The sequence below is a fragment of the Mustela nivalis genome (genome assembly GCF_964662115.1).
Source record: "Mustela nivalis genome assembly, chromosome: 15".
Lineage (NCBI taxonomy): Eukaryota > Metazoa > Chordata > Mammalia > Carnivora > Mustelidae > Mustela > Mustela nivalis.
In genome coordinates, this window is record NC_139034.1 from 31286578 (window position 1) to 31302286 (window position 15709).

Genomic DNA, 15709 nt, shown 5'->3' on the forward strand with positions numbered 1-15709 from the left:
CTTTGTAAAACAAATTGCAAATGTTCCCACCTCTTTTATTTTTTGGAAGAGTTTGAGAGGGATTGATATTCTTTTTTTAATGTTCGTAGTATTCACCAGTGAGCCATCTGGATCTGGACCTTCATTTGTTGGGAGGATTTTTACTACTGATTCAATCTCCTTACTGGTTATCTGTTAAGATCGTATGTTTCTTCTTGGTAGGTTGTATGTTTCAAGGAATTTATTTCTTCTTGGTTGTCCAATTTGTTGTCATGTAATTGATCTTAATAGTCTCTTATCCTTTGTATTGTATTTCTGACTGTTCAGTTGTAATATCTTTTTGTGTCTGATTTTATGAATCCACTCTTTTTTTGTTGTTGTTGGTAGGTCTAGCTGAAGGTTTGTCATATTGTTCATCTTTTTGAAGAAGCAGCTCTTAACTTTCATTGATCTTTTCCATTGTCTGTTTAATCTCTATTTTATTTATGTTCTAACCTTGGTTATTTCCTTTTTTCTACTAATTTTGGGCTTCATCTGTTCTTCTTTCTTAGTTCCTTGAGGTGCAGAGTTAATTTGTTTGAGACTTTTCTTAGTTCTTGAGATAGGCTTTTATTACTGTGAGTTCTTAGACTGCTTTTGCTGATTCCATAAATTTTGGTTTATTTCCATTTTGTTTGTCTCAATGTATTTTTTAATTTTTTTTGATTTTTCCTTGACCCATTGACAGCATGCAGTTTAGTCTCCATATATTTGTGAATTTTCCAGGTTTCTTCCTTTAATTGATTTCTGGTTTCATACCATTGTGGTTGAAAAAAATGCTTGATGGGATTTCAGTCCTCTTAAATTTTATTGAGTTGTTCTGTGGTTTACCATGTGATCTCTCCTAGAGTATGTTCCATATGCACTTGAGAAGAATATGTATTGTTGCTTTTGAATGGAACATTGTATATATATATTAAGACCATGGTTGAATATGTTGTTTAAGGCCTGTGTTTGCTTATTGATTTTCTGTCTGATCTATTGTTTGATATATGTGGGTATTGAAATCCCCTACTATTAATTGTATTGCTTGTCTGTTTCCCCCTTTATGTCTGTTAACATTTGCTTTATATATTTAGGAGCTCTTATGTTGGGTGCATAAATATTTACCAGTGATATTTCCCATTGTTGGATTGACCCCTTTATCATTATGTAACACCCTTGATACATCCCATTGTTGGAATGACCCTTTTATCATTATGGAATACCCTTCTTTGTCTCTTGTTACAGTCTTTGTTATAAAGTTGATTTTGTCTGATATAAGTATAGCTACCCCAGCTTTCTTTTGGTTTCCATTTGCATGCAATATCTTTATTCATCCTTTCACTTTCGGTCTGTTTGTGTCCTTAGATCTAAAGTGAGTCTCTTACAGTCAGCATAGATTAGTCTGTTTTTTTATTTACTCAGCCGTTCTGTGTTTTAGTCCTAATGTATAGGATTCTAGTATAATTACGGTGGAATTTTTGTCTGACTGATTAAACATGTGCAAAGGTTGCCAATTAATGAATAACAGCCTGGAGGGAGATTCCAAAGGCATAAAATAGGACTTTGCCTTCTTTTTTTTCTCCTCAGTGCTTTATTAATGACTATATATAATGAAGAATGTTTAAGACATTTATGACTAACTAAAGCTAGGAGAGTATTGACTATATTTTAAAGACAACTTTGGAATCCATTAAAGGTCTTGTCTGACTAGAGCAAAGGGCCAAATCTAGTAAGACTGTAAGCTCTCTAAGGGCAGGTAGGTCTCTCTTGCTCATTGGTAGATCTGTGGCTCCAGCAAGTAACTGGTATATAGATGTAATTGTTGAATGAATTAATGGAATTGAATAAAATTCTTGTTTCAATCAGTTGTCCTCAGATTTCTCTTGTAATCCCTCTTGTCTTGATGAAACTGTATTCATTAAATTTTTTTGGTATTTCTTTTGTTGTGAAGGGCTTTTTTAGAAGGAACTTTTGAGGAATCTTCTCTGCCCTTAAGGAATTTATATTCCTAAAGAAAGGAAATTGACACTTTGTGGAGGAAGAGACTTCTTGTTTTGTAAAATGTATTTTGAAAAAGTAGAGCTTTATTACTCTAATGGGTCAGTGTTTTAAGTTCTCAGTTTAATGTTAGGAATGTTTGAATTTAGCCCAGCAAATCACCAGTTTAACTATTGCCCATTTATGCTATATTTACACTGTTGGGATTACATTTATTCTCTTTGGATATAAAAGAATATTTCTAAAGTATGGGAAAAGCCAGGTAACCAGAAACAGGTAAAATGACTAGTGGTTGCTCCTTTTAGTTTGGGCATGAACTCTGTAATTTGCCATTGTCCCAGAGGCTACCTGTTTTCTTTCCAATAAGAAAATTATTGTTCATTTTAAGGACATTTTTAAAGTTTTGTCTATTCTTCATCTAATATTAGTTGTTTTTACCTGGGAATGGTGGGGACTGTCGCAGGTAGAAAAGGGTCTGTCTTGTGTAAACCAGGCATTTCTAATCAGCTTTAGTTGTAGGTCCCAGTATTTCCAGTTCTGAGTTTTTAAAAGAGCAGTGAAAAATCAAGGTATGCAAGAATTCCTTCCATTTTTACACGTTCTTTTATTCAACATTCAGAAAATATATGCTAGGAACGCTCCCAGGAGCTTGAGAACATCAGTAAACACAATGAAGATTCTGCCTTTTTGGAGCCTGTATTCTAGTGGGGGAGCAAAACAATAAATGGTAAACATGAGAAAATTATATATTGTGTTTGAAGGTGATGAGTTCTATGGATAATAAATAAGCAGGGTAAAGAGGATTGGTCCCTGGTGGGCAGGTTGTACTATTAAATAAAATGATCAGGGTAAGCCTAATGGATAATGAGATGTAAGAAGAAAAATTTGAAAGGAATGTGGACCTTTCTCAAGTGGTTACAGGTGTCTTCTGGTATCTGAAAGCAGAGCATTCTTGTGAAACCTTTTGTAGGCCAAAATGGCATAAAGTGAAAGAAGTTAGCATTAATTATGAGGAAAAAATTTCAGACATTTTCAGACCCAGTAAATGACCCTTCCGAGGCTAAAGCACAGATGCTCACAGGCACAGTTCAAAGCTTTGGTGGCTGGATGCTGAATATAGTTGTGGGTAAAGAGCTTGGCCACTTTTGTGTTACCTCTCATGGCTCTCTGCAAAATCAACAGTGATACTTTTGCAGAAGTAAAGATCACTTTTGGATTTCTTTTGGTTAGTGAAAGCAGGTAACTGATGTAGGTCTTCTGTAAAAGTGAAGTGGTGTAATGCCAACTTTTGAAAAGCAGAGGATTCCTATACCTGATGAAGAGTATTCTAGGCGGAGGGAGCATTAGAGCCAAATCCCGAAGGCAGAAGTATGCCTGGGAACAGTGGAGACTAGTGTAGCTGGAGTGGAGTGAACGATGAGGAGGTTATAGGAGATACAAATAGTAAGGGTACTGGAGGATTATATAGGTCCTTGTAGGTCATTGTAAGGAGTATGACTTTCACTTTGAGTAAAATGGGCATTCACTGTAAGGTTTTAAATAGAGGAGCGATGTGCTCTCTTCGCTGCCTTGAGAATACTGTCAGGGACGGGGGTAATCTAGGTGAGATAGAATGGTCATTGGGACCAGGGTTCAAACTAGGTGATGAGGAGTGGTCAAGATTCTGTGTAAATTTTAAAGATGAGTATGGGGTGTGAAAAAGATGGCTTTTTAAAAAACATCCTTGACTGACTTAAGGGTCTTCTTCTAATTTCTAAATGTAGACTCATTTACATCATAAATTTTTTTTTTTAAAGATTTTATTTATTTATTTGACAGGTAAGCAGAGAGGCAGTCAGAGAGAGGAGGAAGCAGGCTCCCTGCTGAGCAGAGAGCCTGATGCGGGGCTCGATCCCAGAACCCTGGGATCATGACCTGAGCCGAAGGCAGAGGCTTTAACCCACTGAGCCACCCAGGCACCCTTACATCATAAATTTTCTAAACATTCTTTTTAAATAATTGTTTAGGTGTAAACTTTAGGTCAGTTCTTATTGGTTTTATCAGAAACTGTGTTTGTTACCTCTTTGATTTTGTTGGTTTATCTGATTAGGTGAGAGTCCCCACATTCTGCATGGTGTGTGCATGGATTGGTAGTTACATACGAGGGACTGCTTTGGGATTGTGACCAATAAGGATAAGGTTATTATTTTGCCATAATGTAATATAAGTGTTGCACTGCTAGTATAGGCAAAATGCTATAAGTGGCAAAATGAGGAGATTCTGAAATTCTCTGTGTCTGGGGAGACAGAGAATGCCCCTCAAGGAGGAGTAGCCTTGGACCATGAATGATGAAGGGTACCCAGGTTAACCAGCTGGTTTGCTGCTTTTCTTCAGCACATAAGAAAGAGGAAGATAGAAGAGAGATCAGTCTACCTGTTAAAGAAGAAAAATTCAGGATACTTATTTTAAAAATTTCATTAAAAAATTTTTTTAAAGTATTATAAAAAATTAAAAATTTAAGACTTATAAATGTAACATCCCTGAATCTTCTGATAAATATAGTTTAACTTCTGATAATACTCCTCATAACAGTATAGCTCAAGAATGTGTATTAACAAGTCTTTCTGTTACTAGAACAATGTAAGTTGGTATCAGTACTGGCAGTTTTCCCTTAAGTTATCGTGTATATTATGCTCAGAGTAGCATTTTTAACTCAAATTTTCACAGGATAGCAATTTTACATGTGAACAGAAAGGGAGGGTAATGTTGGGAAGTCATTTGAGTCTTAATTTTTATACTTTTAATATCTTCCAAAGCATTAGATATTCAGTGTTAAGGAAAAGTAAAATTATTTTCAGTCTACTTTAAGAAATGGTATCATATGAATGGCTAATTTTTTAACTTGTGGATCTTTAGATGGTGAATGTTTTAGTGTTCTAATCTAGAAAAATTATATATGTGGACTACATTTTTTGACATTGTGGGTAAATGAGTCTTTACTGCATTTAAAAACATCACTTAATATATATGCTTAATAACAGTAACATCTTGCATGCTATTCCATGCTGTTTATCTAATGGAAGTGTTTTTCTTCTAGGTTCAAAAGACGTTGTGATAAAGGCACAGGTTTTAGCTGGTGGTAGAGGAAAAGGAACATTTGAGAGTGGCCTCAAAGGAGGAGTGAAGATAGTTTTCTCGTAAGTCCTGCTTTTTAAAGAAAAATCATCAGTATTAAAGAAAAAATGTATTTTAAAAATTATCCCTTATTATTGAATTGGTGAAAATACTGAAATTTAAATATTAAATGAGTGGGTTCCTGGGTATTCTGTCAGTTGAGTGTCCTACTCTTGATTTTGACTCAGTTCTTGAGCTCAGGGTCTTAGGATTGACCCAAGTGGGGCTCCGCACTAAGCACAGAGTCTGTTTGAGTTTCTCTTCCCTTGCCTCTCCCCCCGTTGTTGTATTTTCTCTCTCTCTCTCAAATAAATAAATCTTTAAAAAAAATTAAAATAAATATTAAGTGAGATAAAATTTTGGTTGTCATATGTTTTTGTTTTTCTCAGTTGGAGGAGAAAAAAAATTTGAGTTCTTTTTCTTTTTTTCAGTCCAGAAGAAGCAAAAGCTGTTTCCTCACAAATGATTGGGAAAAAGTTGTTTACCAAGCAAACAGGAGAAAAAGGCAGAATATGCAATCAAGTATTGGTTTGTGAGAGAAGATATCCCCGGAGAGAATACTACTTTGCAATAACAATGGAAAGGTCATTTCAAGTGAGTAATGTAGACATGATACCTTCAGGATGATTTTATTACATTCAATTTCAAAGGTTGATTATTTCTGTTTGTATGGGAAGGATTTAAAAGGTATGATCCATAATCTTATTTGTATATGTCATGAGCACAATATTTTTGTGTCATTTAAAAAAAAAACAAACCCTGTATGGTTAATGATATAAAATTTAATATGTAATATTGTGGTAAAAATAGCTGTAGGCAAAACTTTGCTGAAATAGAATCTATAGGACTTCTTAATTGTTAATTTACTAAAAGCAGCTTAAATCCTTTGGATTTATCTCTAGATTCCATAGACTGAGAAAATAATTTCTTTTTCTTTTTCCTTTTTAAAAGAATTTATTTATTTGAGGGAGAGAGAGCATGACAGGGGACGTCAGAGGGAGAAGCAGACTCCCCATGGAGCTGGGAGCCCAATGCGGGACTTGATCCCCGGACTCCCGGAATCTGTGCCTGAGAAAATAATTTCTAGCAGAGTAAAATCTTTTAACAAAGGTAGTTTCTGAACCCACTAAAAGAATGTGTTTCCATGGCTTCATCTTCTTCCTTTTCAACCTCTTGGTGGTTTTTTTTTTTTTTTTTTTTTTGGTTTGGGGTTTATTTCACTAGGCGTTTTGGTGTTTGGCAAGTTGAAGGATGACTGACATTCAATAGCAAACAATATGATTCTATGGAGCATAACCATACCTTTGCTTTTCTCTCTGTATGGAACCTAAAATGCTAGCATTTAAGGTGTCAGGTGAGGAGGAAGTCCTTTCATATACCTCTTGGGATTGAGAGAACATTGATAATCATTTTATACTATAAGTATCTGGCTTTTTGAATGCATTGGCTAGATTTAATGGGCTGAATCTTTGTAATAGCTACTTTGTCTTTTGAAGCAACTTGAGTATGTATTTAGAAGCCCTAGAAAGGATTTGATGTACATTACACAATTACACAATTAGTAATAAAACAAAAATTTTAAGAGTAATGAAAATAGGTTTCTTACATAAGACAGCTTTTTAAAAATAGCTATTTTCTATACTGTGATTTTTTTTCCTACAGTTAATTAAATCTAGAAATGTTTGAGTAATATTGTAAAGTGTCTTTTGTAACTTATTTTTGCAAGAAAGTATTTCTTAAGATATAACACTAGATGGTAGTAAAAACCCACTCAGAATATATAGGATAAAAGACATTGTTTTATTTGTAAGTGATGTCTTTACCAATATAGGTTTCTCTATGTGGTAGAATTCAGTTTTGTTAGTTTCTTTAGAAGTTTCATGACAATAAACTTATATATTACACACATTTACAAAAACCATATTTTTACAAATTCACTTATTTTCACTGTATTTTCTATTGAGGTTGTCTATCAACATGTTTCATTTTGTTAGTTATTATGTTTTTACTTTTTATTTTAGAGTTATGAGTCCTATAATATTAAACATTCAGAGTACCTCACTTTGATTGGAGTAAATATGGCAAACTGATTATGTGTTATTAAAGATACAACTATAACACACTGAAAATACTTCATTAAAAATATAATGACCACTGGGTTGTAATAACTGAGACTTAAAATTTGATAGTACCAGTGGGGTGCCTGGGTGGTTCAGTCAATTAAGGGTCTAACTTTGACTCAGGTCATGGGATTGAACCCTGTGTGTTGGGCTTTGTGCTCAGCCAGGAGTCTGCTTTTCCCCCTCTTTCTCTCTCAACTTGTGCTTTCTTTCTCCCAACTTTTGCTCTCTCTCTTTCCCTAGCTCCCTCTTTCCCTCCCTCTCATATAAATAAATGAAATCTTTAAAAAAAATTAGAAAAATAAAAATTTGATAGAACCAATAAAACCATTTGGCCAAGTGTTCTTTGATGTTAATTGCATTAAAACAATGTAGTGTTGGTTGATGTTGCCTTTTGGGATATGGCAAGCATTTTGGGAACTCTAAGAAAAAAAAAATCAGTCTATTTAAAAAGAAACATTTTTGATTGAATTAAAGTTCTGTTTATAGAAGTCAGCTGATGATTAAAAATTGTTTTTGTTCCTTATTTCTTTTTAGGAGTATATCATAGGATCTACTGGTCTTCTTGTATGTGTTACATCAGGAAGCTTGGGTAGATATTTACCATAGGGATGGTATATCAAAAAAATCAGTTTAAGTACCTACTCTGTATTGGCACTTTTTCAAAATTATATTTCTTAACGTTTTCCCAGTACCTACTGGGTACTTTTGGGCTGAACAAATCTAATTTAGCAAATTACATTTGCTATTTTAATATTTTTTGTCTAGTAAAACATTGTAATCTGCTATAAATGAGTGGTGCATTTAACCGGATAGAGTTTTTTTACTTTGCCTGGAATAGATAACAAATGCTTCAAGAATTGCAAATTTTATTTTCCATACTTTTTTATTATCATTATTATTATTATTATTTTTAAGATTTATTTGAGAGAGTGAGGGGGTCAGGGCAGAAGTAGAGGGAGAGAAAGTCTTTTTCTTTTTAATTAAGATTTTATTTATTTATTTGACAGGCAGAGATCACAAGTAGGCAGAGAGGCAGTCAGAGAGGAGGAAGCAGGCTTGCTGCTGAGCAGAGAGCCTAATGCAGGGCTTGATCCCAGGACCCTGGGATCATGACCTGAGCTGCAGGCAGAGGCTTTAACCCATTGAGCCACCCAGGTGCCCAAGGGAGAGAAAGTCTTAAGCAGTCTCTGTGCTGAGTGTGGAGCCCATCGTGGGGCTTGATCTCCTGACCCTGAGATCACGACCTGAGCTGAAACCAAGAGCTGGATGCTTAAGAAACTGTGCCACCCAGACACCCCACTTTTATTATTCTCAGAAGACATTTTTATTAAGTGGCTTATTTGTCATATTTAAAATTCAGATTTATTTTATTTTATTTTTTTTAAAGATTTTATTTATTTAACAGAGAAAGATCACAAATAGGCAGAGAGGCAGGCAGAGAGAGAGGAAGGGAAGCAGGCTCCCTGCTGAGCAGAGAGCCAGATGCGGGACTCAATCCCAGGACCCTGAGATCATGACCTGAGCCGAAGGCAGCGGCTTAACCCACTGAGCCACCCAGGCGCCCTAAAATTCAGATTTATTTTAAGGCAAAATTTTTTGTAGGACCAAAGAAAAGAAGAATTTAGGTTAAGAAGGAGAAAATAGCATTATTAATTTATTTGAATTTACAACTATTTGCTAGAACTTAAGTAGTTCTGAAAGTTTATTACTAAAATTTAAACTTAAAACCAGTTGTTTAAACAGAAACAGCATGCATTCAGCAGTTATGACCAAATGCAAAACTATAGTCATTGTTTTAATTGATACATATTTACCTATGTAAGCTTTCTTCTGATCAGCTGCTTATAATTTTGGGTTTTCTTTCTAACCGGTTAGGGAATTAATACACAGAGAATCTGTTTACTTTCTTTTCTATACTATTATTTCATATTTTGTTTTTTTGTCTTTTTTCCCAACTTACAGCTAACTCTTGGAGACTTAATCATTACTTCAGTGAGAATTTAGTATCTTTTCCCCTTTAATAGTGCTGCCTTCTTTGTGGCTCTTAATTGTTCTTATCAATAGATATTTTTAAAAAGGTAAAACAAAAATAAAATGTCCAGGGGTGCCTGGGTGGCTCTGATGGTTAAACATCTGCCTTTGGCTCAGGTCACGATCCCAGGGTTCTGGGATTGAGCCCTGTATTGGGCTCCCTGCTTAGCATGAGTCTGCTTCTCCCTCTCCCTCTTCTGTTCTCTCTCTCTCAAATAAATAAAATAAAATCTTAAATAAAATAAAATAAAAATGTTAAAATATTTTAAAAGTTTGTTGGTTTCTACCTCATTTGTTGTATAAAATTATATTTTGAGGTTATCTGTACATTAATTTACCTATATTCTACTTCAATAGCATGATACTAGTCATACATGGTCTTCTTAAATCTGTATCCCCCCCCTTTTAGTTCTTTGTAAAAGCTTATAATTATGAACTGCCTTTCGAGAAAGGAAGTGAAAAATATCTTTTCATTTGAAATTTATAGGGGAACTAAAAATTAGACTATAATTTTGATCATTTCTCTTTAGTGTAGCTTTCTTTCTCTTTTTGTGTCTCAGGAGGCACAACGAATTCTTTCATTAAAAATTTTGTCTGTGTGTATTATAGTGAATTCTGATACCATGTACCCAGAATTGGGCGAAACCTCACAGGTTAAGCGTACAGCCTCCACATGCCTGTGCTCACTCACTTCAGACACCAGCCTCAAGTTTGCGCTTCCCTAGGTAACCTGTATGCTTAATAGCTGGCTACAAATTTGGGGGTTTCTAGTACCCCTTCAGGTTTCATAATTTGCTAGAGTGAATCACAGTACTTAGGAAATATTATACTTATGATTATAGTTTTACTACAGCCAAAGGACACAAATCAGAACCAGCCAACCAAATGAAAACGCACAGGGCAAGGTCTGGGAGAGTTCCAAGCATAAAGTTTCCATTTTCCTCAAGTACCTGTCATTCTTCTGGAATATTGATATATGACAGTGCACAGAAAGAAAATATTGCCAACCATAGGACCTCATCAAGTTTCTGGTCTAGAGTTGTGTTTTCTTTTTTTTAAATTATGGTCAAATATATGTATTAAAATTACTGTCTTAATCATTTTTAAGTAACAGTACAGTAGTGTTAACTTTATGTATATTGTTGTGCAGCAAATTTCTAGAACTTTTTCATCTTGCAAAACTGGAACTATATCCATTGAACAGTTCCCCTTCTGCTGCTTTTTTTTAGCGCCTGGCAATCCCATTTTACTTTCTGTTTTTAAGAGTTTGTTTGATTGTTTTAGATGTAGTTAAACCTCATGTACGTGGAATCATGCAGTATTTGTCTTTTTTGTGACTGGTTCATTTTACTTAGCGTAATAGTCTTCAAAGTTCATGCTTAGCATGTGTCAGGATTTCCTTTTTTTAAAAGGCTGAATATATTCCATTGTATGTATATATAATTTTTCTTTTATTTTTCATCTGTTGATGAACATTCAGGTTTCTTCCTCTTGGCTATTTTGAATAATGTTGCAGTTAATGTGGGTGTGCAGATACCTGTTTGAGATATTGTTTTCAGTTCTTTTGGATATACCTAAAAGTGGGATTGCTGGATTATATGATAATACGGTATTTAATTTTTTGAGCAACCTTATACTGTTTTCCACAGTAGCTCCATTATTTTACATTTCTACCAACAGTGTTCAAGAGTTCCAATTCCTCTACATCCACCAATGCCTTTTTTTTTTAAAGATTTTATTTATTTATTTGACAGACAGAGATCACAAGTAGGCAGAGAGGCAGGCAGAGAGAGAGAGAGAGAGGGAAGCAGGCTTCCTGCGGAGCAGGGAGCCCGATGCGGGGCTCTATCCCAGGACCCTGAGATCATGACCCGAGCCAAAGGCAGCAGCCCAAACCACTGAGCCACCCAGGCGCCCCATCTAATGCCTTTTTTTTAAAAACAGAAGTTATCCTTTATGGGTGTGAGGTGATACCTCACTGTGGTTTTGATTTGCATTTCTCTAATGATTAATGACAATGAGCACCCATTCTTATACTTGTTGGCTCTTGTTACAGACTGAAGTTTATCTCCCACCCCAATTCCTATGTTGAAGCTCTATCCCCTAATGTGATATGTTTGGAGGTGATTCCTTTGGTAATTAGGTTTAGGTAAGGTGATGTTGATACAGTGAAGTGGGGTGCTGCTATAACAAATACATAAAAACACTAAAGTGGTTTTGGAACTCAGTAAAGGGTAGAACCTGGAAGCGTTTTGAGGTATGTGGTAGAAAAAGCTGGGATTATCATGAAGGGACTGTTAAAAGTGATTCTGATGAGAGCGCAAAGAAAAGAGCTATAGAGAAAACCTCCATTTTATTAGAAAATATATAAATATTCATAAATAGAATGTTAGTATAAATATCCATATGGATAGTAAAGGCCATTTTTTTGAGGTCTCAGCCTGAAATAAAGAATGATGGAAAAAAGGTGATCCTTGTTACAAAGTGGCAAAGAACTTGACTCAATTGTGTTTATGTTCTAGTGTTTTGTGGAAGGTAGAATTGGGAGGGATAAATGTTTAGCTGAGGAGATTATAAAGAAAAGTATTGAAGAAGCAGGTTGGTTTCTTCTGACTGTTTATTGGTAAAATGTTAGAAAAGAGAAATGAATTGAAGAAGAAATTGCTTAGCTAAGCAAAAAGGAATCAGAGTTTAAAAAGATTTGGAAAATTCTCAGTCTGCCTATACTGCAAAAAATGAGAAAGCTATTTGGAAAAGAATATGGAGGGTGTGGCTGAATAACCATTTGATAAGGAGGTTAGTATGAGTGGGAACCATGAACTGTGAGAAATAAATGTCTGTTGTTTAAACCACCGAGTTTACTGCATTTTGTTACACTATCCTAAGCTGATGAAGATCTACATCTTCTTTGGAGAAATGTCTCTTCAAGTCCTTTGCCCAATTTAAAAATGGGCAAAGGAAATTATTGCCAAAGAAATACTGCTAAGAAATTATTGCCAAATCCAAGGTCATGAAATTTTTCCCTTATGTTTTCTTCTAGAAGTTTTGCAGTTTCAGCTCTTATATGTAGACCTTTAATCCATCTTGAGGTAATTTTTGCATATGGTGTAAAATAAGGGTCCACCTTCATTATTTTGCATGTGGATATTGTTTCCCCAACACCATTTTCTGAAGAGACTATCCTTTCCTCATTGTATAGCCTGGCACATTTGTCAGAGATCATTTGACCATAGGCATGGGGATTTATTCCTGGATTTTCTATTCCGTTACGTTGGTCTCTATGTCCTATCTTGATGCCAGAACCGTACTGTTTTGATTACTATAGCTTTATAATATGTTTGAAATCAGGAAGTATGATGCTTCTAGCTTTGTTTTGCTTCGTCAGGATTATTTTGGCTTTTCATGGTCCTGTGAGAGTCCATATGAATTTTAAGGTTTTTTCCTATTTTTGCAGATAATGGATGATGGACACAAGATTGCACTGGGAAAATGTGCCAATAAGGAATGCATTTAATCTGTAGATTGCTTTCAGTAGTATTGAACATTTAAACAATATTAAGTCTTCCAATCCATGAACACAGGATGTCTTTCTGTTTGTGTCCTGTTCAGTTTCATTTAGCACTGTTTTATCATTCTCTGTGTACAAGTTTTTTATCTTTCTGGTTAAGCTTATTTTAAGTATTTTATTCTTTTTGATGCTATTATAAACGGGATCATTTTCTTAATATCCTTTTCAGATTGTTCATTGTTAGTATATAGAAATGCAAGACATATTTGTGCGTTGATTTTTGTATCCTTTAACTTTGCTGAATTCATTTAGTAGTTCTTAGTTTTTTTGTGGGTTCTTCAGGGTGTCTATGTACATGATCATGTTATCTGTGAACAGAGGTAATTTTACTTCTTCCTTCCCTATTTGGATGCCTTTTATTTCTTTTACTTGCTTGATTGTTCTGGCTAGGACTTCCAAATGCTATGTTGAAGAAAATGGCAAGAGTGGGCATCTTTGACTTTTTTCCTGACCTTAGAAGGCAGCTTTCAGTTGTTTGCCATTGAATGTATGTTGGTTGTGGGTTTTTTATGTATAGCTTATTATGTTGAGGTAATTCGTTCTATTCCTAGTTGAGTGTTTTTATAAAAAGATACTGAATTTTTTTCAAATGCTTTTTCTGCATCAAAAACTTGAATCTGTTAGTGTGGTGAATTACTTTGATTTTTGAATGTTGAACCATCCTTGCATTTCAGGAATACATCCCATTTATTCATGATGTATAAACCTTTTAGTGTGTTACTGAAATTGGTTGCTAGTGCTCTGTTGAGAGTTTTTGCATCAGTATTCATCAGCGATATCAATTAGTAGTTTTCTTGTAGTATCTTTGTCGGATCAATGCTGAGTTCTCTTGAGTTTGGAAGTTTGAAGATTGCTGTTAGTTCTTTAAATATTTGGTGGAATTCTTCAGTAATGCCCTTTGGTCATGGGCTTTTCTTTGTTGTGAGGTTTTTTAATTACTGATTTAATCTCCTTCTAATATGTCTCTTTAGGTTTTTTTTTTTTCCCTTTAGGACTCATTTTTGGTTGATTTGTTTCTAGGAATTTTTCCATTTCTTCTAGGTTATCCAGTTCATTGGCATGTAATTATTAACAGTAGACTTGAATGATCCTTTTTATTTCTGTAGTATCCGTTTGTAATATCTTCTCTTCATTTCTAATTTTCGTTGTTTTAGTTTTTTTCTTATTTTTAATTAGTCTACCCAAGGGTTTGTAAATTTTGTTGATCTTTTTAAACAAACCAATTCTTAGTTTTATTAATTTTTTCTATTTTCTATTTTATTTATTTATTTTCTAATCTTAATTATTTCCTTCTTTCTGCTAACTTTGAGTTTAGGTTCTTCTTCTAGTTCCTTGAGTTGTAAAAAAAAAAAAAAAAGAAAATCCCTGAGCTGGGTGCTTTTTCCCAACTTCTGAGGGCTATGTTGACTTCTTTCTGCAGTATTACAAGTTCTATGGTGCAGTAATACAAGTTCCACAGCATCCTAAGATGGGGAGCTCTTTTTTTGTTCTCGTTGTGTCATGTTTCCCCACCACCAGTCTTTTCCCATTCAGTCTTCCAAGTCAGGTGAGACAGAAACCATTTATTCATGATGTATAATCCTTTTAGTGTGTTACTGAAATTGGTTGCTAGTGTTCTGTTGAGAGTTGTTGCATCAATACTCATCAATGATATTGATTAGTAGTTTTCATAGCCGCCTGAAAAGCAGGAATGTTAGATATGCATTCAACTTCCCCCTTTTCTCCCCAAGGAAGAAATGGCATTGGGCTATTTCTCTTGATCTTTAGCTGTGTCAACCTAGGGGGGTGGTTAATTGGATGAAATGAAATGACTTTTCTTACCTGTTTCATTGCATTTGAACTTGAGGTACTACAATTTCCTAATTGGTTTCTGGTATTCTCATAAAGAGGTTTCTTCTCATAGAAGGGAATAAAAATTCAGATCATATATTGTTAAGTTTGTGTTTCTGTGGGAGAATGAGGTCTAGGGCTTCCTAATCTACCATCTTTCTGATGCTGATATCCATAGTTTTAGGGGGATGCTTTATTAAGTAGGTATGATTAATTAAATCATTGGCTGCTTGGTTGTACTTAATATCCCCTTTCCTCCCAGAAGGGTGTGCAGATATCATGTGGTTCAAAGCTCCAAAACCTCTAATCACAGCATTTGTCTTTCTGTCCAAGCCTGGGGCCTACCTGAGTCATCTCCTTTGTATTAACTAGGGGCCGACCATGAGTCACTTCATTAGCATAAACTGTGAGATGTAGTGGAAGGTTTAAAGGTTGTCCAGACACTGGGGACAAAGGCCAGCCAAACTATTATACATGCATATTGAATTCTAATCCCATAATATAAAATTTAAAGGGTATGAAGATATACAAGGAAGTATAAATCTCCTATCCACCTGTTTCTCAGCCACCCAGTTTTTCTCCATGGACACTGGTACTATTTTTTAAGTCATTTTTCACCTAAGTAACAGTTGATTCTCTTAAAAAGTAATAGGTTATTTCTTTTCCTCTGGCTATTGCCTTATTTTGAGGATTTGAAGGACTGTTTTGTTCTCCAGACAGTAATGAATACAATACTATTCCTTTATATTATGTCTTGAGATGATTTTGTTACTTAAGCACACTAATTGCTGGGATAGAAAAGTGAAAATAGTCTTTTGTTTTTGTTTTTGCCTTTTTCCCATGAAAATCACCTTGTTCCGCTCCCCACCCCCCCATTAAGAATACTATGTTCACTGTAAAAAAAGATTGGGGTGGGGTATGGAATAGTGACACAAAATAATAAAAGTCTTAACATTTAATGGTTTCAGTTTATGTGATTAGTGAGTAGGGGCACTTTTAGACA

At 34.8% G+C, this 15709-nt stretch overlaps 1 protein-coding gene across 3 annotated transcripts in view; it reads left to right on the top strand.

Moving 5' to 3' along the window:
* SUCLA2 (succinate-CoA ligase ADP-forming subunit beta) overlaps positions 1–15709 on the top strand; it is a 66523-nt gene that overhangs the window by 25152 nt on the left and 25662 nt on the right. For all 3 annotated transcript variants that reach the window (XM_082701620.1, XM_082701619.1, XM_082701621.1), the window contains 2 exons: positions 5078–5177; positions 5586–5748. In XM_082701620.1, the coding sequence (XP_082557746.1) occupies positions 5078–5177; positions 5586–5748 (263 nt within the window). The remainder of the gene's footprint in view (positions 1–5077; positions 5178–5585; positions 5749–15709) is intronic.